The following is a 23,395-nucleotide window of genomic DNA, read 5'->3' on the forward strand; positions in this document are numbered from 1 at the left end:
CTCTTAATAGTGGTCAGGTCATTTTGTACGCCAAGTCCTTTGGTCAAGTATTTTGCGAGAAGCCATGGTTCCCGAAGGGAGAGTTATTATGGCTACTTAAGCGCCCAGAAGATAATTATCGCGCCGTTAGCATGCCCCGGCGCCAGACATACGCTGAGCTCTTTTCTGCTGGGAAGCCCCTTAACAGAGGTCAACGACTCTTTCCGTGTATTTGTAGGATTTCCCTGTCATCGCATTATCCGACTGCGGGGCTATTTATGTCGTAACTTATGAATGAGCATTTTGGAATATCTCGCGAATGGAACTGTGGCTAGAGTAGAATGTCAGAATAGTATGTACGTTGGTTTGATCTGCTGCTAAAGGCATCCGGTTTACCTTTGTGAAACCTCGATGTATGGACATGAAATATGCCTATGGCTTAGTCTACTGAAATCGCAACGGTATAATATAATTTCGCTGATGAAATTACAAGTTTAAAATTTATTCTTCTACAGAAAAACAATCGCTATAATTTTAAAAATCCATTTAAATTACACTTTAGAAACGACTATTGAGACAGGTTTATCATGCTTTGAAGTTTCTTGAACTATTAACTTTTTTGGTCTATATAATTATTTGCCAAGGGTTTTTTTTAGATTTTCGTGGGATCGTGGTAGATTTTATCACGAAGATCTAGCATAATTTAGTTGTTTGTTCGTATTAAAAGTTTGTATTTTTAATCCCTGTTATTATTTGACTTTAAATTAGTGTTTTACATCCATTCTAGTGCAGTGCTCCTGCACAGTTTTAATAAGCGTAGAGCTGTTTTAGCAAGGAGCTTTATATGCAGATAAAGAAGATAATAAATGTCATCGATTCATTTATCTGAAATCCGTACAGTTATTTGAAATCCATGGAATTCTCTTTCGTTTTAGGATTTATATTATCGTAGTTTGGGGACGGAAGGGTCGAAGAGGAATAATTAAAGCGATTGTCTTTTTGTGTTACCTCCTTTACAATATTCCCAACGTTTAAACCTTCATTCGAAGAGTTATTCGTCTCTCCATCGTAGATATCTGGTATATCTTTGGGAATTTCCAGGTAGAGGTGGGAAAGGTTGGATGTGGGGTAGTCGGGGGTGCGAATCCGGGGCAATATTTGGCCTGTGCCGGCGGCGCCAATTCTCATCGGAGGAAGGACTCTCGTTCGATCCATTCCACCCCGGCCTTCCAGCTGCTGAACGGCCCTGGCGAAGGGCACGGCGCCAATTGAATTGTTCCCAGGGGGGCAGCGAAAGGGTTGATTGGGCGAGGGTTTCATTCGGAGAATACGAAGGCGGCCAAAAGGTCCCTCGGGGTTACCGCGTTAAAAGACTTCCCTACCTACACTTCCCTCCTCCTAGAGTACTCCACCCTAAGGGACGATGATAACGGAATGACTACGTTTTTCCCGATCGGAAACACCTTGCGTCTATTCGATTCTTACACCTCCCAGGTGGAGGTGGCATGGGGCTATCCGTGGGTAAGATAAACCATCTAAATGATGTACATTGAACGTGAGAAGATGGCGCGACTTACAATTAGTGACTGTAGGTCGCCAAAAATTATTCCTCCCGCCACCCGGGGGGAGAGGGCAGAAGCTCTTCTTCATATGAGCGAAGGTGGAGACCACGGTGGTCAGTACAGCGACACTCATTTCACTTCAGGCGTGGTAACATATACTTAAGAATGATTTGTATTTAGGGTGCATAAGTCAGTTTCATCGTTTTCAGAAGGCCGTCTCGAATTACGAGGATTTTACTTTGGGCCCTCACAGGCCTCGGATTCACCCTGGGTTGAAATGAGAGCCTACGGTCAGTAGCCAATCTCTCTATCCAGTAGATCACTGCGCTGACAACTGATTAATAGTCGGTACATCATGTAATTTGAAGGAATGGTGGTGCATAATGGGAATTCTTAAATTTATTTTCATAAATGGTGTGATATATTCCAAAATAGAAGGGTAAATTTTAATGTTATATAGACTCGTTACTTCCATTTCCTATATACGAGAGATCGGTTGTTAGAAGAAATAATGTTATGGTCAGGTTTCTGTTACCTGTCACAAAATATGAACATGTTAGTATAAAGTCATATCAAAAGCATACCCAACCAACCCTTTACCCTTGATTTCTGCTCTTTTACTAAAATACGGCCGGTGTCCAGAAATTCCATTTAAAACTCACTCTCAGTCTTATGTTTCTCAAGTACGTAGAGGTGATATTAACTTTTCAATCTTAGAATCCATCTGATATTGAAAATGTTTCCTGGTTGTAGTAGTAGTTTTGTCGTGAGGCCAATGTCTTGGAGCGTATAGGGTCCGTTGTAGAGGGTTTGAGGGTCAGTGATAATGAAGTGGACTCTGGTGTCTGCCGCAAACTCGCCTTCTCTCTCTCTTCCTGTTGCTGTTCTTGTTTCGCATTGAATTTGATCGTCGTGGGTCTCCGTCCGCCCCGAAGGGTCCGCAATAAGGAAAAGGGTCATTTCGAAGGGTCAAACAGGTTGGTGGGTGGACGAGGGACAGAGGATACCATGTTCCGCGGGGTTTGTGTTTTCGCAGGGGGGGGGGTTTGCATTTAGGGGTCTCAGTCATCCCCCCCTCCTTAGTCACCCCGTGAGAAAGGACGAGCAATGGATGGATTCGGGTTGAGCGACTCCACAAAGTGACAGCCATTTATATACACATGCTTGTGTTGTAATATACGTGTGTGACACTGCATAATAACAAGTCTTTATTGCTTAAAAATAATAATAACGCACACACAATTTTAAGGAGTTTTCGTACAAAACCGTGGGAAGCTCCAAGAAAAATCAGTGGTGAGGCCAACTTCCTAGTATTCACACCTACTTATTTTATATAGTAATCTGAGTCTCAAATGCTCCACTTTTAAATCTCTTCAGATGAATCTGATATTTATGTTGTATATAATAAACAATTTGAGCGCTTTCATGTCTCTTTCGTTGGATATTTTGTTTATAATGTCAACTCGATCTGAGAAAAAGGTGCACAAATGTCAGCCATGATGAAAAATACGAGCCAAACTTAAATTGTTCGTCTTACTCAGAATATAATCCTTGATAATTAGCCGTATATTTTTTTATATAATGGGAATTCTTAAATTTATATTCATAAATGGTGTGATATATTCCAAAATAGAAGGGTATATTTTAATGTTTTATAGGCACGTTACTTCCATTTCCTATATACGAGAGATCGGTTGTTAAAAGAAATTATGTTATGGTCAGGTTTTTGTAACATGTCACAATACATGAATATGGTAGTATAAAGTCGTATCAAAATCGTACCCAACCGACCACTTATCCTTGATTTCTGCTCTTTTACTAAAATACGGCCGGTTTCCAAAAATTCCCTTTAAAACCCACTATCAGCCGTATGTTGCTTAAGTTATTATTCTTATCTTAAATATATATCCTTGATAATTAGCCGCACAGCATTTTAAATTCGGTAATACTTTTTATAATCCATAGATTTTTCACGAATTACAAATTTGTTAATTCAGTACAAAATTTTCCCCAAGTGGCACCTGAAAGATTATCTTTCAAACAAAACATTAAAAACATTTTTAAAAAATCACGATATAAATATTGAAACTATGTGGATTATACGAGCCGAAGGTTAATCGTTCTTCTCGTGCAGAAAATGGTCCTAGATAGGTATATCAGATATTTTTCTGCGACAGGTAGAGCGATAAGGACGTCTATAGTCCAAGTTTAGTTAGAAATAATGAAAACAACACCGGTTATGATTTTAAATTTTGAGCACGGCTTAGGTATGCTTTGCTATCCTCCCCAACAGATCCTGATGGTAGGGCAATAGAAAGGACGAGAAATGCTTCGGAGGAATGGATGGATTCGGGTTAAGCGACTCCTCAAAGGGGCAGCCATATACATGTACACATGCTTGTATAATCGTGTACGTGTTTGACTTGGAATATGTGGGGACAATTTCTGGGGCGTGTTGGTCGTAAAGGGTTTGCTTGCTGCGGGTCGAGTGATTAAACCAGCCTCGGCTTTAGCTGTGACATGTGTCTCTCCCGAGTGGACTGTTCCCTTCTGAACCGCTTGCCCCTAGCGACCCCAAACAACAATCCATCTGTGCCCTTTTGACAGTTGTCTCAACTCCGTCACATCCTACTTTGAAATGCACCTCTCTCATTAATTTCCCATTGCGCTCCACCCCTCCGAGGCTCCGTCATAGATATCTTTGAGAATGGATATATTTCTGAGTGAAATCATACTAGAGTCCATATTTCCAGGTCCAAGAGAATCGATAAATTAAGAGAGATATTTTGCCGAAAAGGTAGGCATGGAATAAAAGATAGTGTCCGGCGTGATGCGGTGGGAATCTTTGATATTCATCTTAGTTAAACCACTTGTCTGTTTCCACACACTTTTATTTAAACCGACCATGGTTTTGGCTACTCGTTCATTATCAAGATAATGGCACGAGTTGCCGAAACCATGGTCGGTTTAAATAAAAGTGTGTAGTAACAGACAAGAGGTAGGCATGGGAATTCGTTTTTCCTCATTCAGTAATGGACCTTTAGCAGCACTTTTAGGAGACCTCTCAGAATCACACGAATCCCCGTAAAAATCGTGGCCAATAATCTCAAGAGAAAGTGACTGGGGCAGGAAGATTCTATTGAACGGAGATTATTAACGGAATATCAGCGTGTTAACAAGCTTAAAGATAAAGGGTACACATTTTCAGAGTTTTTTATTATCGCTTCAAAATAAAACTAGGTCCGACAGAAACGGTGAGTCACGAGAGGTATTCCCCAGATGATATAGGACTTGAATAAATAAACTAGGCGGAACTTAGAGCATTCCCTTTTCATTTGTAAATGCCTAGTGTCCTAACATCCCCCGTCACACGCCTGTCGTATGATGTGGATGTCATTTGTATGGGGAACGTACTATTCAAAATATTGTATAAGTTATTGATGCATTGAAAATATAGGCTCAATGTTTAGGATTACAGCGTTTCCTACTTCTTGTGTAAAAGAAAACAGTTTCTCGTGAATTCCAGTGGGTGTCTTCAGGTCGTTGTACTTCATGGCGGTCGAAATGCAAACCCTCATCAGGGAGTTTTCGTCTTTTTAGAGACGAGAAACATCTGCTTCTTTCCCATTGTTCGTGTTTCAATTTTTAGTTGTAGGCAATTAAAACTGTCCTTCGTTGATGAAATTTGGCACACGCATCGTAAAAGGTGTGCTTTCTTTAATGTAAACCTAATTTTCAATTTTTACCCTCATAATATGGGTCGACACGTTAAGATTAATTTCCCGGCATTGGAATTCAATATTGATAATTTTGAAATAGAAAAAAGTACGAAATCCGAGGTGAAAATTTCATTTTTGAGGCTTTTGGGTACGAGAAAAACAATGAAATCTTTTTTTTTTGCAAAACTTCAACCGTGACCCTATTTAGGTCACGGAGCTGGTCACCACCGAAATGAGGGTGTAGTAAAAGAGAAGCTAATGTAGGTATGAATAATGGTGGACTAAAGAAGACGTCAAGAAAGCTGTTAAAGCGTTTCTTTGAGTCTAACTGTGGATATAGATAACCGATCTGTTTAACTGAAACAGTAAACTGTCCTCCCAACACGCTGTAAGAATTCTATGTACATTTGGGCTTTATGCGTGAGAAGCGGCGAGGCATTTTAACGTAAAATTTCCACATTTCAGGTCTTAAACCTTTTCACAATGAAGTCGATAACCATAAAGTATTGCTTGGTTATTAAATGTAAAACGCTACAAGCTGGAACATCAGTCAAAAGTGAGGATAGGTTGTTGGGGATGTCCGTGTCATGCTGTTCCCTTATGTCTGTTGAAAGATGGTTTCATTGTCCCCCCAAATTGTTGTCTATCGTTGCACATCTTACTCTTGGTCATGCGTTTACTTCAGTTTTGACACTTTTTACCATTAGTCTTCATTTGCGCCCGAAATTTCTCGCCCTTATTTCGTCACGCGTCTTCCCCTTCAGTCTCCCCCTTTCAAAGTCATCCAAATTTTTTATCGGCTGTATCCGTGGGGTATGATTGTAAAGGGGCACAGTTTGTCCTCCGTTTTCTGTTACCCCTGCCACTCACAGGAATTGACATCGTGTGCCTCGCCTAGATATAACTATCATTTAAGACCTTTGCCCCCTCACATGTATCACTCATTACTTGTCACTCAATCAGGCAGCAGATGAATAAAAGTGTCGTATGTGAAAAGGTCGCTCAAACGAAATACAGACATCTGTAAGTACATACTCGAAGTGGTAGTGTGGCCCATAATAATGACCAAGTGTTGAAAACAAAATTGACAATGTTGCATATTTACGGTTTTTTATACGTTATAATTCCATATACCGACACGATCTTGTTGGTACTCTTGTCAAATTCTTTGAAAAATATATATTGTGAACCTTGTTTCGGAAACTTCGTTGGTTAGTTCTGAAATTGTCTATGCTTCAATACCTGACACACTCATACATGCTCTTTAATGATCTTTCTATCATCACTGGTCAACGATCCTATGATTGGTTTAACGCAGCTCTCCACTCAATTCTCCCATCAGCTAATCTTCTCACTTCTACGTATTTCTTCTCTTTCATATCCCTTTTCACTTGTTCCTTATACATATTTTGCTCGAGGTGTACCTTTCCGTTCTTACCAACCACTTGTCCCTCTACAATTGTCTTCCATCATGTCTCAAGATGTGGCCTTTGTCTTCTTATCTAGGTTTTCATGAGGCTTATCTTCTCTTCTACGCTTCTTAGAACGAACTCATGACTAACTGGTCGATCCATTTGATCACTTTAGCGTCTCCAGTTTTAAAAATCGAAATTTCTTTCTCATGGCTTTCTCCAGGTTAAGGATCGCTGCTAACATTTTCGGAATGAGCTTATTATGCTGCTCGCACAGCGATTGAGTATGAATACCACTCGCGAGGAAATTCATGTTCCCAGCTCTCGAAGACATCATTGCATTCCTCATCCTCTTCCAGCCCTCTCATCGCGTTGTCATGCGGCCCATTGTTGTCTCGCCATCCCCCCGACCCCTTTGCGCCTCTCTCGTCCGCGTATTTCAATCTTATTTTGGCAACGAACAACGACACGCATCGCGTACTCAACGTGCATTTCCCTTACACACGCGGGTGTCGGAACATCTCGCCACGCCCACGATTTCGCATGTCTTAGGACGTTTCTGTGGTTCCTTAACACGAGCTCTAAATCTAATATTAATTTTTGCGGTCGTATTTGTTAACTTGGTTTTAAAATTTCTCCATTAAATTTTCCAAAATTGGATGGAAATGCCGCTTATCGATCTGCCGTATGCTGATCCGAAATACAAAATCGGAAGATAACATAATAGCAGCGAATTCTTAGAAATAGAAATTGCACGAATCATTAGTTATAGAATTATGAGTTACCATTTGTCACCTATCAGCCTTCGATTAAATTGGAAAAAAGATGAACATTATGCCATTTTTTGATTCAGTTCCAAAAAAGGGTGCGAATTCATAACTATTCGACGAGTGGAAGGATATTAGTCAGTTATGGAAATGATACACTTCATAAAATCTCCATTTATATCTCACATAAGTTTCCATGGATTAACAATCATCATTTACAATAAAAAGCAATTGAATTCGATCCAATTTATGGATGGATAACCAAACATTTATATACGAAGGATAGGTAGTTCTTCGGCAACATGTTGTTTTACTAATTCGGTATATTTTGTGGTTATTTCTACCGGTCAAAGTAGGCTTACGCGATTGAATCAACGCGGCTGTATTAGAACATAGAACAATGGACTATAGGTTCCAAAAAATAATGCACTAGAGAGTCGACTCACTCATAAGTTACATTTTAGGTTCCGCAAATGATACTCAACAAGAAAGAAATGTGAAAGAAACATTTTCACAAATATGGCGATCAGATATTATAATTACTGCACTGAGTAATAATAATAGATGGAATATTTGTTCAAAAATCAATTACCGATGATATTCATTCGGAAGGTGGTAGGATGGCCAGTGCCACGAATGTATGCATTCCTCTTCACGTGACACTGCTGCACCAACTCCCTCTTGAAAGATACATCTTGCACTACATGAATATCCCTATTCCGATGCTTACTATTTAATTTGAAAGACGTTTCCCCGGAAGATGGTAAAATCACCCTATATTTAAATACGATGTCTGATAATTTTTTTATATAGTATTTTCGAAAGCGTCTCTGAGTGCAGCAGGTGGAAAAAGGGACATTTTGTAAATCATCGCGGCCAGTGTCCTCTCCCATCTTGGACTTCACTCTTTAATGCAGCATTTGGCCCCAGTCTATTTCATTCTATCAATGAATCCATTCTCTTCTTACCTCTCAGATGGTGGCAGATATAGGAAGGACGCAAGGAAACAGAACGTTAGGTAACTGAATGAATTCGTGTTGGCACAGAAGGCTGAAGTATACTAATCTTAGGATTGCTATTGCAAGAATGAATCATAGTATAAGTAGAGCAATTTTGTGGTTTAAGAACTTTTTACATGGTACTTTAACATGTATACGTTAATATGTAAATATATGATAGAGAGAATGAACGTAACCATGTGCCTTTTAATCACCTAACTAGGACGATTGTATGAATAGAAAATAGAACCTGCTCCAATTTAGTTCATACATTCGTATGTATTTCATTCCGGCCCATTACAATTTACCTTGTTTTCACACGTTAACACAAGAATGCCCGGCTGGGTCAATTTGACCCAGAAGAGAATATTTATGTTGATTATTTTGAAAGGAAGAGAAATATTAGACTCAAAGTTTATGACTTTTAATTATTTAGTTAGGCTGACCACTGTGCAAAAGTGGGGCCTGAAATTATTATTTTTTGTATTTTTTTCTCATCACTTATACCTGCCATGCCCGGATGGGTCATTTTGACCCAGAGCATCAAATCCATTTGAAGCATTTCTACTTTTCCTTTGTATTCAATGTAACGGTGTGTTTTATACTGATTTTTTGCCAAAATGTTACAGTAATTTTTTCTAACCTGATACCATTGAAATTCATAGTACCTCGCAAACCCATCAGAGGAAAAGTGATAGGTATTCACAAATTTGTGGAAGCTAGTTCCAATAACACCATAGAAATTGTTTAACAACTACAATTTTAATATTTTTTGTCTAATTACATATTCTACTACCCTCCCAAATGCTTTATAAACAATGTTAACAAGTAAACTGGGACGGAATTAAGTATTTTGAGTATAATATGCAAACCTGGTCATATTGGGTCAAATTGACCCACTCGGGAATATTAGGGTGTTAGGATTGGTCGGGCATTCTAGTGTCAACCCGTACGTGTTAATTTACCGTGAAACCAGGCCTTAAGACCACGAGTAAATTTTTATTGATCCACTCCAACGCGTAGACACCTATTTGTGGATAGGGAGGGCAGGGCTGTGTAGGAGACGCGACCGTGTCCTGTTTGGAGAGGTTGTTGGGTTGGGCGGGAGTTATTACGTCTGATCAGTATGCGCGATGGGTTGGGCCCCTCTCGTGAGCACCGTATCGGACCGGGATTCTGCGTTGTGTGTCGTGGGAGCCGAAGATGGCCGATAGGCATCGCATCAATGCGTTCCCAGAATCCCCTCCTTCGCCACTCCAACACATTCGCCTCCCACGAACGACCTCTCGATCTAACCGCGAGATTTCGACCGAGAACAATCGATTACCCACCCACACACATGCTCGTTCACATTGTGTGTGCTCGCGAGCGTCTTTCAGCCTCTCCAGATTTATGCGTCGTCAACATCTTTCGGAGCTAATGCAGTCTTCTCTCTATCTCTCCTCCTCTTCGCTCTTGCCTCGCGGTAGTAGCCGTGCGTAGTAGCTCTTTCATTCATGCCGTCTGGACTGGATACTCCCTCCATTGGTTTGACGAGGTGGTATCTGCAAACGCATTGGATGACTTCCACTCTGGTATGATGATCCATTTTGGCCGTCGTTTCGCAAGAGATGTTTATTTTTCAGCATTCTCAAGGCTGTGGCAAGATGCCGCAGTCCTGTCTTTTCGAGTCCTTTATTATTCTGTATCAAAATGGTCATCGTTATTCGGTGGCTCAGCCCTGGGGATGCTGGGAAAGAACTCTCAAGAGGGATGTCGGCTTATATGTGTACCATCCGATCCGATCAGGGTTCCCACTCAACCGTGAAAGCCTTAAAACCGTGAATAAGCCGTGAATTTCGTATACCGTGAAAAAACCTGGAAATAGCCGTGAATTTCGTCTTTAAAAAGAAGCCTTAAAAGTCTTTCAATCTTGATTTCACGATCGTAGGATTACGATAGACAGATTAAAAGAAAAATGGATATTTCGATCATATTTCAAGATCAGTCACGTGCAGACACTGCCCACGTATTTATCTGAACACGTGTATTCGAAGCGCAATTATTGGTCCGTGTGTCATGATGACACATTAACCTTAAGCCTGTACCAAAGCCGGAAGACTGGTAACCAAAGTGTTCATTAACACTTACGAAAATTCAGACACTTCTTAACTTCCCTGGCACCCTGGTCCCTCTATTTTCCCGCTAACAACCTTTACCCGGAGCAGAATTTTGCAAACGATATGTGACGTCAGGAGAGATATCACTTTGATTGCTGCGTTTGCATTCATGGTGTCTGTAGCGTTTGTTAAATTTGTAGTTAAGGTGAGCAAATGATTGTTACGAGTTAAATATTTCTACCTAAAATGGTTTATCTACCAACCGTGAAATTGAACACATTTAGACCGTGAAAACCTGGAAAAAACCCGTGAATTTTATAATTTAGATTGAGTGGAAACCCTGCCGGTGTAACTCGCTGGAAGAATTTAATAGCCGGGAGAGCCTCAACCTCGCTACCTCATTAGTTTCGAGAAGGATATGTTTGACATCTGGCAACTTTTTTTGCGGCGCAGTGGGGAGAATGTTTCAACTATTTTTAGTAAAATTTTCACTTACTTTCTGTCCAAAAACAATGGAAATTTTTTGGGCTTACCATTATAGTTATAAGTGAAAGTAAAAACACGGGATAATCTATGGCTATAATTCCAGAACGTCGATTAAGCAAGAGCGTAAAAATATCTTATATCATTTTAATTTTAAATAATTGACGAATAATTATTCAAAGTGACTATTTGCAGCGTATTTTTTGCCTTTTTTTTGGTCGATATATATACATCAGAAAAGCTTTATAATATTTTAGCATACAATTGAAACGAAGAAAGGTTACTGAGGATGCCAGATAAATTAACCAAATGCTACTATTCATAGTAAGTACTATTATTAACGGTTGGGCTGCAACTATCACCTGCCTGGAGTAGGCTCCTAAACTGTTAGGTATGCCCATATCAATTTTCATGAACGAAAGTTACTCTTTTGGCTCATGATATATTTATTGTCTACGCATATTTGACTCGTGTTGGGTTCTTGCGTATCTACCTCGCCGCCAAGACGTAAAATCCACGACTCTTCAGGTTGGGTATGCTAGTATTTGAAAATATTTAATACAGCTCGGTTTAAGTTAGTATAAGATATGATTTTTAACTTAAAGTGCTGCCAGCCAAGCTTTCCATGTAACAATTTCGTAAGCATGGATATTAAGAGGAAGAAATTTTTCTTATCTGCAAATTTGCAAACCAACTGCTTCCTTCGAACACCCTCTTCAAGGTGTTCTCTATTTCATCACAAACGTGATGAAAAATTATGAAAAATGTACGGCTCTTACTCTGAAATGTTGAACTATATGGAAAATAAATGGCTTCTAAATGAAGAATCGTCGTGTATTTAAGATCTGGTGGGCGTGGTGACTAGAATTCTGCCTTCCCTCCTTGTCTCTCTCTCTCTCTCTCTCAAGGATCTCGAATATGTCAGTAGGGAATCCTCAAGTGGGCCTCATAATGCGTTGTCCAACACCACGAATCTGAATGAGTTTACAGAAGTGGCCACTTGCGTCGCTGACAGAAATATTTATCTCAGTTTTGCAAGGAAATAAGGCATAATTCGGGGTTTCAACCAAAATTTACATTCATGATGATGTTATTTATCAAATTCATTACACTTCAAAGCTATTCCTCGCAATTACTAACATTAAACTGCAAAATATTGGAAAAAAAGCGGATGGCATTGCACTCACCACCTTGCTGCGGGCATTTTTGAAAACCGATTAAATTGCGACCGAAGTGGCAACAGAAATCAGCCTTTTATGGGATGGAATAGAGGCTCCTCTACGCAGACCCCTTGAGCTGGCTGATGCCGACGCCGGTTTTCTCTCCATCCTTCCCTCACGGCGCAAGTGACCTCAGCCCTCGGTCGCCTCCTCCAAATACCGTACCGTGATGTTCCCAGATTCTTCCTCGTTACATTTAGCCGTTCGTATTCCAATCTCGAGTGAACATCATGTTTGCGACGATAGCGCCTACGATACATATACTGCGAGCGGAGAGGAAGGGAACTATACATGGACGTAGGAGCGATGACTATGCGCTGGCGCGGACACGTCGTCTTATGTTTTATGGTGCGACGGCTGCGCTTTATGGGCGACGATATGATGGTGCGGCGACGCTGGTGGTCAGCGGCTTATCTGCGCTCCGCATTCACAATGTCCTCTCCTCCTGCAATCCCCTCACGTATATCTCGGACTATCTGGATGACAGAATATCGTTCTTTCCACTATTCCTTATATTCAAGTCATATGGAACTGATAAATGTCATATCGCACCTACCCCGATTTTTTATATTTTATTTTTATTTTAAAGAAAGAGAACCACATACAGTATATAGTTGCCATTTTATAGTGGCCAGGTAACAATACTTAAATTAGAGGAGGAAGAAGCAATATTACAAGTAGAAAATAATAATTATATTTACAAATACAAGAGGACAACAAGAATCTGCAGGTATAGCATACTTCGGTGACAGATAGGGTGTTGAAAGGCTTATGTAGAATTTCAATGGAAGTGCAAAGGGGTCTATGTGTGGAGGGAGTGAGTTCAACACAGAAGTAATGTGGTAGAAAAACGAACGTTTAGTGAGTGAAATTCTCGGAATGGGCATGTGGATTAGGGGATGAGAACGGATAGGGCGGGGTGAAACTTTTAAATTGATAAAAGAGAGCAATGCAGGGCAGTCGATAGTGGAATTGAGGATCTTATAAATAAGTTTAAAATCAGCTGTGAGCCTATGGGTAGTGAGATTAGGGATGAAGAGTGAGGAGAGAATAGCATTAGTGGACACGTTGCGTAAATACGGTAATCTATTTTAGTTGAAAATTTGCCAAAATTATTATTGATGGAATTAAATTTATAGAATAATTATAGAAAAAAATCTGGATTTATTTATGGAAATACCACTTGATTGACAGAAAACTTGAGGGATTTTTAGATCGTGTTTTGAAATTTCTTGTACCTTAGTCTCAGTAAAAGTTGATACTTGAATGAATAGCGCTTTTGCACCAGTTATTTATCATATGTGAGCCCTTAAAAAATACTCTTTTGTCGTTCTTACTCAGCACCATCGCTTCCTAGCTCACGCGATAATAAATCGATCGAAGTGGAAACTATTCCTGATCGTGTCTGTCATAATTTCTGGAAAATGTAACGTACCTCTCTTTTATTCCTCAGTTTTCTTAGTTATAACTTATGTGTACCGAAAATATTTCTTAAAAATCTAATGCAGTCATCTAACATTTTGATATTTATTTACTTTTGTCAGAGATGTATATCCGTTTTATCGAATAAAATAAAATAACTTTTTACGGAGGCTTCCGCGGTGAGTTGATTGGAGATAGTTTTTCACAAAAGTTGTGGACAAAATGCGAATCAACGCGGAATGAACCCGGAAAACTATCACCAATAAAATAACTTAGTTTTATTCCACACTTTATTTTAAATAGCACGACCCGGGTTTCAACATCTAATGTTATCATCAGGATCATCATGCTATTATCAACCTGATGATAACACTAGATGTTGAAACCGGGGTCGTGCTATTTTGAATAAAGTGTGGAATAAAACAAAGTTATTTTATTTTATTCTATAATGAATCAATTCCACAAAATAACGCCTGAGACCGTGTCTTATATTAAACGTTTTATTGAATTTATTTTTTTATTATTCAATGCATACTTTTTCACGATCCGTCAGAACAGAACTCAGTGCTGTCATGTTCATGTATAAAATACTTATATTTAATTCATGATGATGACTACACTGTAACTCAGCGTTTTTTTAGTAGTACACAGCGATAAAAATCGTTTACAAGTGCGAAGTTGTAACAATGCCCACGCCTCGTTTCCCCCTAACCTTTCGTCAATGGCACGGATGACCTCAGCTTTTCCCAAAAACACAATCCCCAATGCCTTATTTGCACGTATCGATGAGGGCGTAGGCGCTTGTCGGATTAGTCGTCACCCACATGTTCCCTCTTTATGTTATTCCCTCCTTTTATGATAGCTCACCCTCTTCTTGCCCGTGTCCACCAATTCTCACTCTGGTTGAGCTCGCTCTTTGTTTTTCATTCCAAAATTAGATCGCGTACATAAACAGTTACGCCTCCTATTTGCTTGAATTTGGTGCGACATCGACCCCGACTACACTGTACATGCATTATTACCCACGGTTGTCTCATTATTTTTTTTTAACTGTGCTATTTAAAATACTATTTTCATTAAATTACGTAATTTAGTTTTTCAAATAATTCTTATGCTGTAGCAAATATTGCTTCAGTTTTTAAAAATCAGAATTACATTTATATTTTAGTGATGGTCACTTTATCTTGTTTTAAAAGGTTCTAATAATAAATAAAAACAATATTATTATATCCTCATATTATTTTAAAAATGAAATAGTTCTTGCGAAGCAACCAGAGGTGATGGGATCATGTTTTTCGGAAATCCATTGCATTGTTATGCTATGTGTGATGACAGAAGTTTCCTGCTAGCAGGTAGCGCTTGGCTTAAATAAGGTTTATTAATACCCTATCAAACGAAGGAAACTTTCCGACCTTAGGCAGTTTTAATAGGTGGTTATTAAGAGATGTTTCCCTTAGCTCTGTGCCTCATGCATGCATTGGTAATCTCAGACGACGTAAAACTCCTATCTACTCGTATAGAAACTAGGTTCCTGTGACGTCACGTGGAGCGGCATCGCATGGCCGCCAATCTGGCCTTTTCAATTAGGGTTCAAATTGGCTATTATCATTCGTCTAAACTGGGATTTCTAAAACCAAAAAATTTGTATATTATGAATACATTTATGGTGGGTAACGAATCGCAATCAATGCCTTTCGTTTTCTTTGATGAAGGAAACTACCCTAATGGGTGAAGACATATTTGGGTTAGTTGAAGTTTCCAGGGTGGACAGCTGACCGGCTCCTCACGCTTTGAAGAGAATTTTACACGGAACCCACTCTTCAAACCTAAATAAGTCTTCATGCCCTCAGAACATACCTACAGCACGAATTACTCACACACAATATAACCAAAAATAATGATAGTTTTGGGAAAGATTACTCCGGAGATTACTTCGATTAATTGCACTCTATAAAGAAAGGTTAAAGTTATCTTCGTGTCAGAGATTCGAGAAGTTTCTCTCTTCTTGTCAAGTTAAAAGAACTATTTGTTCCACTTGCTGTGACCACAGATTGCTTCAAACTCGGTATTTTGACTGACACGATTGGAATCGTTTACTCTTCCATCGATATATCAGCATGTGCCGGGAGGCGCTGATATTGAGTAGGAATGACAAAAAATATTTTTTTGGGCTCACAGGTCATATTTTTATTGACTTTAAATTCGTGATTCATTTAGTTGTCAACCTTTTCAGAGACTAAGTTAGAGGATATCCCAAAACACATTGCGACAATCCCTCATTCTTTTCCATTTTAAAATATGACTTCAGCCAATCTGAACGAACGGAAAATATATTTATAAATTTTTGTAAAATTTTCGTATATATTTTTCGTTAAATAAAGCCCGAAACAATAATTGCAAAGTGGCAAATATATAATTTGGTTCATCGCCTCAGCCTATGCTAAGATACGAGTGTCATCTCTCCTCCTGTCACGTGACCTCACCTCACCCCTCCTCCGCCCCCCTCCCGCCATATCGAGACTCCTTATCCACGCCACAACTCCCAAAGGCCTTTTTAGAGAACGCCAACCGCCTCGCCCCACCCAGCACAGACCCCCGACCCATCCCCCATGATGCCCGAGCGTGAACGAGTCTGATATTTGAATACAATGGACCCCTGTTTAGTGCCTTCGTCGCATTTAACACTCCCCCCCCCCCTTGGGGCGTATCCCATGCACTTCAGGGGGGGTTGGGATGACCCCTGGCCTCTCGGTGCCCACGTGATAAGTGACTCCACCGCTGAAGGTGAAGGCTGCAGGGAGTCGTGTCTGCAATGCGCGTGGGTGCTCTTGTGTCCCTCCTCCAACCGAAGGACCCCTCTCTCTCGGGAAGAAACATGAATCTTTCTCTGAGGATGCTTAACAAGGGGCATTCAAAAAAGTTTCCAATGAAATCGGTGATAGTATATTAAGTGTGGAGGCGAACGACTGAGGCTGGAAGTGGTCAACTAAACCGTTAGAAGCAAGAGGGGGCGCGTGGGTTGCCTAGGAATGGATGGACGGTGGGAACAACAATGAATAGGAATGGGTGGACTGAACTCCAGTTTGGGCACGAAGATTAATAAATGAGATTCATAACCTGCCAAAGTGTTTACATTGTAAATGATGGATAGGCTTCAGCTCATGTTTCTTCCCCATAAAAGGAATCTAAAGGGATTGGGATTTTACTTAAAAAATACTGTTCTTTTGGATGCTTTGAAGTGTGGTATTCCTCCCCCTATAATAATAATTATAAGTAGACACCTTTTTTCTGTTCCTTAATGCTTTATCCATTTCTGGGACTTATATTTTCAGGACAGGAGAATATCAAAAGTATTATTTCAGATTTTATTAAAAACAATGATCTTAGTTGATGTGATGCTTTTCACGTCTTTTTTCGTGCCTCAAGCTATGCGAGCGTTTTGTCTCACGATCATGTGTGGTTTCATCGAATCGTTCTAAAGCTCGCTTACCCATGCCTCATTTCTTTTTTGCCTTATCCATATCCTCCTTGCTTCATACTTAATTATCATCCCCCAACCTCGATAGATTCATTTTTCAACCATATATCTCTTTGGGATGATACTAATTCATTGTTTCCTTAAAAATTATGAATTCTAGCAACTTTCGTTTTAGTGGCAAGAGGAGTTTAAAAATTAGAAGTCCTTAAAAAATGACTTCGTTTCACGGGCCAATTTACTTAATTTTTGTGTGTTCCTTTTTTCGTCCGGCAGGGGCGGGTTCGTCGCCGCAGCGTCCGTCCTCCGTGGACGATTCGGAGGAGGGCCCTGAGATTCCTCGCACCATGGACGCGACGGACGTCCATGAAGAAGGCGACGATGAAGAAGGCGACGACGAAGACGAAGATGAAGACGACGAAGACTTCTTCGAGGAGGAGGAAGAGGGAGGCGGAGCCGGCAAGGAAGGATACAAGGAGGCCGGTGGCGGAGGGGCCCTCCTGTTGGGGGGCAAAGGCCCCATTGGGGGCAGCAAGGGCCCCTCTGGGAGCAAGCCTGCGGCCCCAAGCCCAGAAGGCAAAGATGCTTCTTCGTCCGCCTCCACGTCTCTCACTCCTGACGGAGGTGAGTCTGAGTTTTAGCTATTCGTCCACTGGGGACCAAATCGCTAGACTTGATCTTTGAGATTTATCTCAAAACTGTGTCCATTAAAGGCTAGCCTTAACTTCTGAAAGGTCTCCGAGTCTTGGAGACATACCTCAATGTGTCCACTGGAGGAAAATGATCGTAAATAAGAGCACTATAAATATTATGAGATCTGAGAAGAGCCTCGAAAGAAAGACATTGTTTCGAATAGGTTGGTTTCCTATTATTTTTTTTATTGCCTAAATCGAAAGATTATTACTCCTGGAGTGCGCATTTCATGCTTTTAGATTTTGAAATGACGATATCTATTTTTCGCGATTAAATGAAAAGTGAAAATTTTCAAGCGCGCGAAAACTCAACGGCTAAGTATGAATGCAGGGAAAAGCCCGTGTGACGTCATTATGTTTCCCGCTGTCGCCGTGTGAGGTGACCTTGGGGCGAGTATATGTGTGCCACTGCGATGGAGGCTGCTAGCAGGTAGAAGAGTACCCATAAATAAGGATTATTAATATCTTATCAAGCGAAGGAAACTTTCCGACCATAGGAAGTTTTAATATGTGATTATTAAGAGATGTTTTCCCTAGCTCTGTGCCTCATGTATGCATTAGTAATCTCAGACAATGTAAAACTCCCATCTACTCGTATAGAAACTAGGTCCCTGTGACGTCACGTGGAGTGGCATCGCATGGGCGCCAATCTGGCCTTTTTCAAATGCGGTTAAAATTGACCATTGCCATTCGTCTAAACTGGGAATTCTAAAACCAAATAATTTGTATATTATGAATGCACTACTGGTGGGTAACGAATCGCAATCAATGCCTTTCGTTTTCTTCGATGAAGAAAACCCTATTCTGAGACTTGTTCTCGAGAGTCTGGAAGCATGCGTGTCCACTGTCAGCAGTTGAAGTCTCCGAAACTTATCGCACGTTGCCTCTGAGGGTGGTCTCTCACGCAGTACCACATTAGACTGGACTCTCGTATATCCTTCCTGAGAAATAAATAGTTGACCTACTGCAAAATCTTAGAAATACATGCATTGTTATAAAAATACGTCAACTGCGCAGTAAACACTGAATATAAGAAGTGACTTTGGACACGTAGATAAGTTGGACTCTTTAGCTACGTCTCCAGTGGACACAGTGCTTTAGAGTCTTTGTGGTTGCTGAGAATTAATCCCTTCGAGAGGCCATTCTCTAAAGCAGCATTGTCAAGTAAAACAGATTTCAAGTTCACTCGGCGACGTAGGACAGTGATCTTATATGACAATTTACGACCTGCCTTCAACGAAAGAGACATCTAGCGGTGATCGTCGCTAGATGTATCTTCCGTTGTTAGATCGTTAATGACTTTGGTGCTATGGTTACTTGAAGATGCACAAGCCTTAATTTAGGCGCCAATCTAATTTCACTTTAAATTTTAATGCAGGAGAAAAGCAAATGTATCAATTATGATGGAATGTTAGGCAAATATTACCGGGAAGCAATAATAATTTTCGTCGCACTTTAAAACATCAATGCGAAAGAAATAGCACCAATAGTTTTGATGGCGGGTTATCCACTTTTTCCTTTGAACGACGTAAAGATGACTGGGATAAAATGGTGCAAAACTCTTCATGAGCTATAAGAAGCGATTGCTTGATAAATATAATAATTAAAATGCATAAATTTTGGGTGGTGATAAAATATTTGCAGCCCTAGTCTTGTTATATAAGAAAGGACCAGTAGATCGCAAAAGAGGGTATTTTAGGAGTTCGCAGTCCGCAAAATAGGTACGGTAACTTCTTACGGTAACTCTATTTCATGTGGTAGAGACCATTTTTGTTATTTATTCGCAGTTAATTGATTGTGTGACTGTTATTTTCGGTGTAATTCATAACTTTATTCTCTTTTATAATGCTTAGAATATATAATTAAGTTCCTACCTTGGAATTCTATTAGGATTTCAACCTACAACCTACGCTCTCTTTGAAAGTGAGCTCGCATTTCGTTGGATACATTATTCACCTCTTTTCGCTCTATTCATGGGGCCCTTTGGTTTGCTGATCCAATAGCGCTTTTCCTCCGCCTCTGAGGTCGAGAAAAGCTTTATAAATTATACGCGTGCAGCTTAAAGGGAACGGCGTAGGAAAAGTGAATGGTTCTCACAGATCGTCTCCGTGAATAGGTCTGGAATTCGTGAGTGGAATGGTTAGCACTGCCTATCAAATATGCAAAGGTACTCTTTGATCCTACCGCGCTTTTTGCCTCCATGGGACGTTAAGTGATTATCTCTTGCAAATTTAATTCTCAATCTATTGAGCGAATTTTGTGGAAAACTTTTTTTAGAAATATCTCCGAAAGTATGATACATGTATTGCAGCAAAACACTCTACGCGACAAATTATTAGTCCATAAATACGTTTTTCATAAATTTTGTTCTTGTCGTAATTTCATTTCCTGAATACGAAAATGACTATAGATTCACGTTATAACCTACCGTTTTTTTTCATAAATCGTTCACATTTGCAATTTATGAATATACGATGAATTAAAACAAGAACATATTTTGTAAATATTCGTAACAGTTTTTGTTGTCTATAAGGTGGACCTTTTTGGTACAAAATACAAGATGAACATTATTGCATTCGTAAAAAACGTCTTCCATGTGTATTAAGAAGTTCAGCTCTAAATATGTATTGACATCAGTAAATTATGTGTTTTTACAGATAATGTATAGTTAAGTGTGAGCTATATATATCACACTAAAGTTGCTAAACGTACGATTTTCACCAAAGCTGTGGGTTATATCTGTATCATTTTCGTATTCGGGTGGTAGAATTAATGGAAGTAAACATGCTTTTTCGAAAATAGTTATCTACACAACACAACGCATGTGTGGTAACCTGATATTCAGCTGTTGCTGGTAATCCGCTTTCGGCATATTGTGTAATTGGCGTTAATGAGTTAACATGGGTATTTTTGTTTTACTGTGTAGGGTGAGTAATTGCTCTTCTTGATCTGTAATATTTGAAGTGAGGATTTTCTTGATATGTCCAGATTGGTGTTTATAGTGTATTTTGTGTTTTCTGTAGGGAGTCTTCAAAGGCTTTTGCGGTGTCATGTAGGAACTGTGGTATTGTTTTAATGTGTTGGTTATTGTGTATGTATGTGTTGCGGACGTACCAAGTTGCGCCTGTGATTGTTCTTAAAGCCCGGTTTTGGAGGGCTTCAAGTTTTCGTAAGTGGGTGTGTGCGATTGAACCCTAAGCGGGGTAACCGTACGTGACTACTGGTCTAATCATAGCTGTGTAGAGGACTTTTTTTTTAGTTTTTAACGCTAGCTGCGGACTTTTAAGAGGGGGGGGTATAGCTGCAGCTGCACCTTTTGCCATTTTAATCGATGCCATGGTGTTGGCGTACCGGGTCAACTTCTGTTGCATTGCGTATTTATACGAAATGAGTGTGAGGTGGATTTCGGAACTCATAAAAAGTTCTCTCTAAAAATGTTCTTCCTTAACGGTGCAATTTCTCCTCATAGGTGTGGATGGTGGTGCCCTGTTGCCTGGACACCGTTCCCGGGAGCACCTCGCGCACCACCTGCTTCACCGCCGCGTGCACCAGGTGGCGCCCAGCGCCCTCACGTCTTCCCTGCCCTCGGCGTCGCAGCAGCCCGAGTGGGTGGAGGAGCCGGAGGACGCGTACGTCGTCAGGGGGAAGCCGGCCACTCTGACGTGCAGGGCCGCCAACGCCATCCGCGTCACCTTCCGATGCAACGGGGAAGCACTGCGCGAGAGACAGGTGAGCGCCGCAGAAAAAAAAGAAGAAATCGCATTTCGTGTGAACGGGGTCATTCACTCTTACCCCAAGGAAAGATTTAGTGTAAATAATTATAAGATTACGTGCAGAGAGGGGTTGAATGCGAAGCAAAAGTAACCGGCTTAAGCTGCATTTACTTTATTTAATTCGTTTTACGTTATAAGTATCAGCTATAATTTCAAAAAGAAACTATTTTCAGTTATTACACTTTTCGTAAAGTGTTTTGAAAACGTGATTCATTTTGGAGAATCTATTTAATGCCTCCTTGAAATGGATCCTGGTTTGCCTCTATGGTGCAATCCTTTTTTATTTTAGCAATGGTAATGTGTTACGATCAAGACTATTTTTATGCTAAAATATTCACTATTGTGAGTCATCAATCCGTATATAAGTTCGAAGAAGGTCTCCACTTTGCTTAACTATTAGCTAACAATTTCACATTTACGTATTTATTTTGCACCCATCATGATTTGTCACGTCTGGCTTATTCGTGGCCGTCCTTTGCCTTTCCTTCCGGTCACTTATCCTTTATCTTAACCATACCATTACGCCTTATGTTGTCTCTTATCTTTCACTCTTTCTTACACTTCCTTACATTGCTTTCTCTATCCATCCATTTTGTCTTAGTCATTCTTAGGTTTCTTCACATATCCACCCTTGACTTCTGTGCACCTGTTAACGTCGAAGCCGCGCTCCCTGGAAGAAGCATGATCCATATGATCTTATGATGAATTTTTTCCTTTCTTCTATATTAATATATATTCAGATGCAAGTAAGGTTCTTTTTGTATAAAGCCCTCTTCGCTGGTGCTATTTTATTGACCATTTCTTCCTTGCTTCGTCCATCGTTCGAATTCCAAAATAGCAAAACTCTTTCACCTCTTCAAGCCTTGGTTTTCCTATCCTTTTTTGTATTATGTTTATATACTTTCTATCAATTGTGTTTTTCGTGTAATTATGTTGTTGGGAAAACAATAAAAACCAATAAATAATTAAATAAATAAATTATAATATCTCTCTTTTTATATATATCTGCATCCTTATATGTTATTATTCCTGAATTGGATTGATGAATAATTTCCTTTCTTCTATGCCAGACAGTTATTACGAGCATCCCTTAATCGCGTGTTTAATGTTTGTCCAGGTGTCGTACTCGTCGCTGGTGGATCCGGAGAGCGGTCGCCGCGTGGCCGAGGCGAGGGCCAGTATCACGCGCAACGACGTCGAGGAGTTCTTCGGCGAGTCTGGCTTCCGCTGCGACTGCTTGGCCTCCTCGCCACGGGGATCACTCCGCAGCCGATCCGCACTCGTCGACGTCGCATGTGAGTACTAGCCAGAAATATTGCTGTCCGGCAGGGTTCCCACTCAACCGTGAAAACCTTAAAACCGTGAATAAGCCGTGAATTTCGTCTACCGTGAAAAAAACCTGTAAATAGCCGTGAATTTCGTCATATAACCTTAAAAATCTCTCAAATTTGATTATAGTACTAAGATAGACGGAATTAAAGAAAAATCGATATTTCGATCATGTTTCAAGGTCGAGTCACGTGCAGATACTGTCCACGCATTTACCTGCACACGTGTATTCGAAAGCGCAACTATTAATTGGTCCGTGTGCCGTGACAGCGCATTGACCTTAAGCCTGCGATTGGAAGACGTTAACCATGGCAGAAAATCAGGCACTTCTTCACTTCCCTGCCACCCTGCTCTCTCCATTTTCCCACTCACACCCTTTAGCCGGACATGAATTTTGCTAACGATGGGTGAGGTCATACGAGATAGCACTGTCATTGCTGCGTTTGCATTCAAGGCATCTGTTGG

General features: G+C 40.3%; 1 protein-coding gene across 2 annotated transcripts in view; it reads left to right on the forward strand.

Annotated features, from left to right (window-relative positions):
- The window catches only part of LOC124161507 (netrin receptor UNC5B), a 794,019-nt gene that overhangs the window by 385,179 nt on the left and 385,445 nt on the right, over positions 1-23,395 (forward strand). For both annotated transcript variants that reach the window (XM_046537844.1, XM_046537846.1), the window contains exons 3-5: positions 17,413-17,760; positions 21,298-21,557; positions 22,719-22,896. In XM_046537844.1, coding sequence (XP_046393800.1) covers positions 17,413-17,760; positions 21,298-21,557; positions 22,719-22,896 — 786 coding nt within the window. The remainder of the gene's footprint in view (positions 1-17,412; positions 17,761-21,297; positions 21,558-22,718; positions 22,897-23,395) is intronic.

Source organism: Ischnura elegans, chromosome 6 (assembly GCF_921293095.1).
Source record: "Ischnura elegans chromosome 6, ioIscEleg1.1, whole genome shotgun sequence".
NCBI lineage: Eukaryota > Metazoa > Arthropoda > Insecta > Odonata > Coenagrionidae > Ischnura > Ischnura elegans.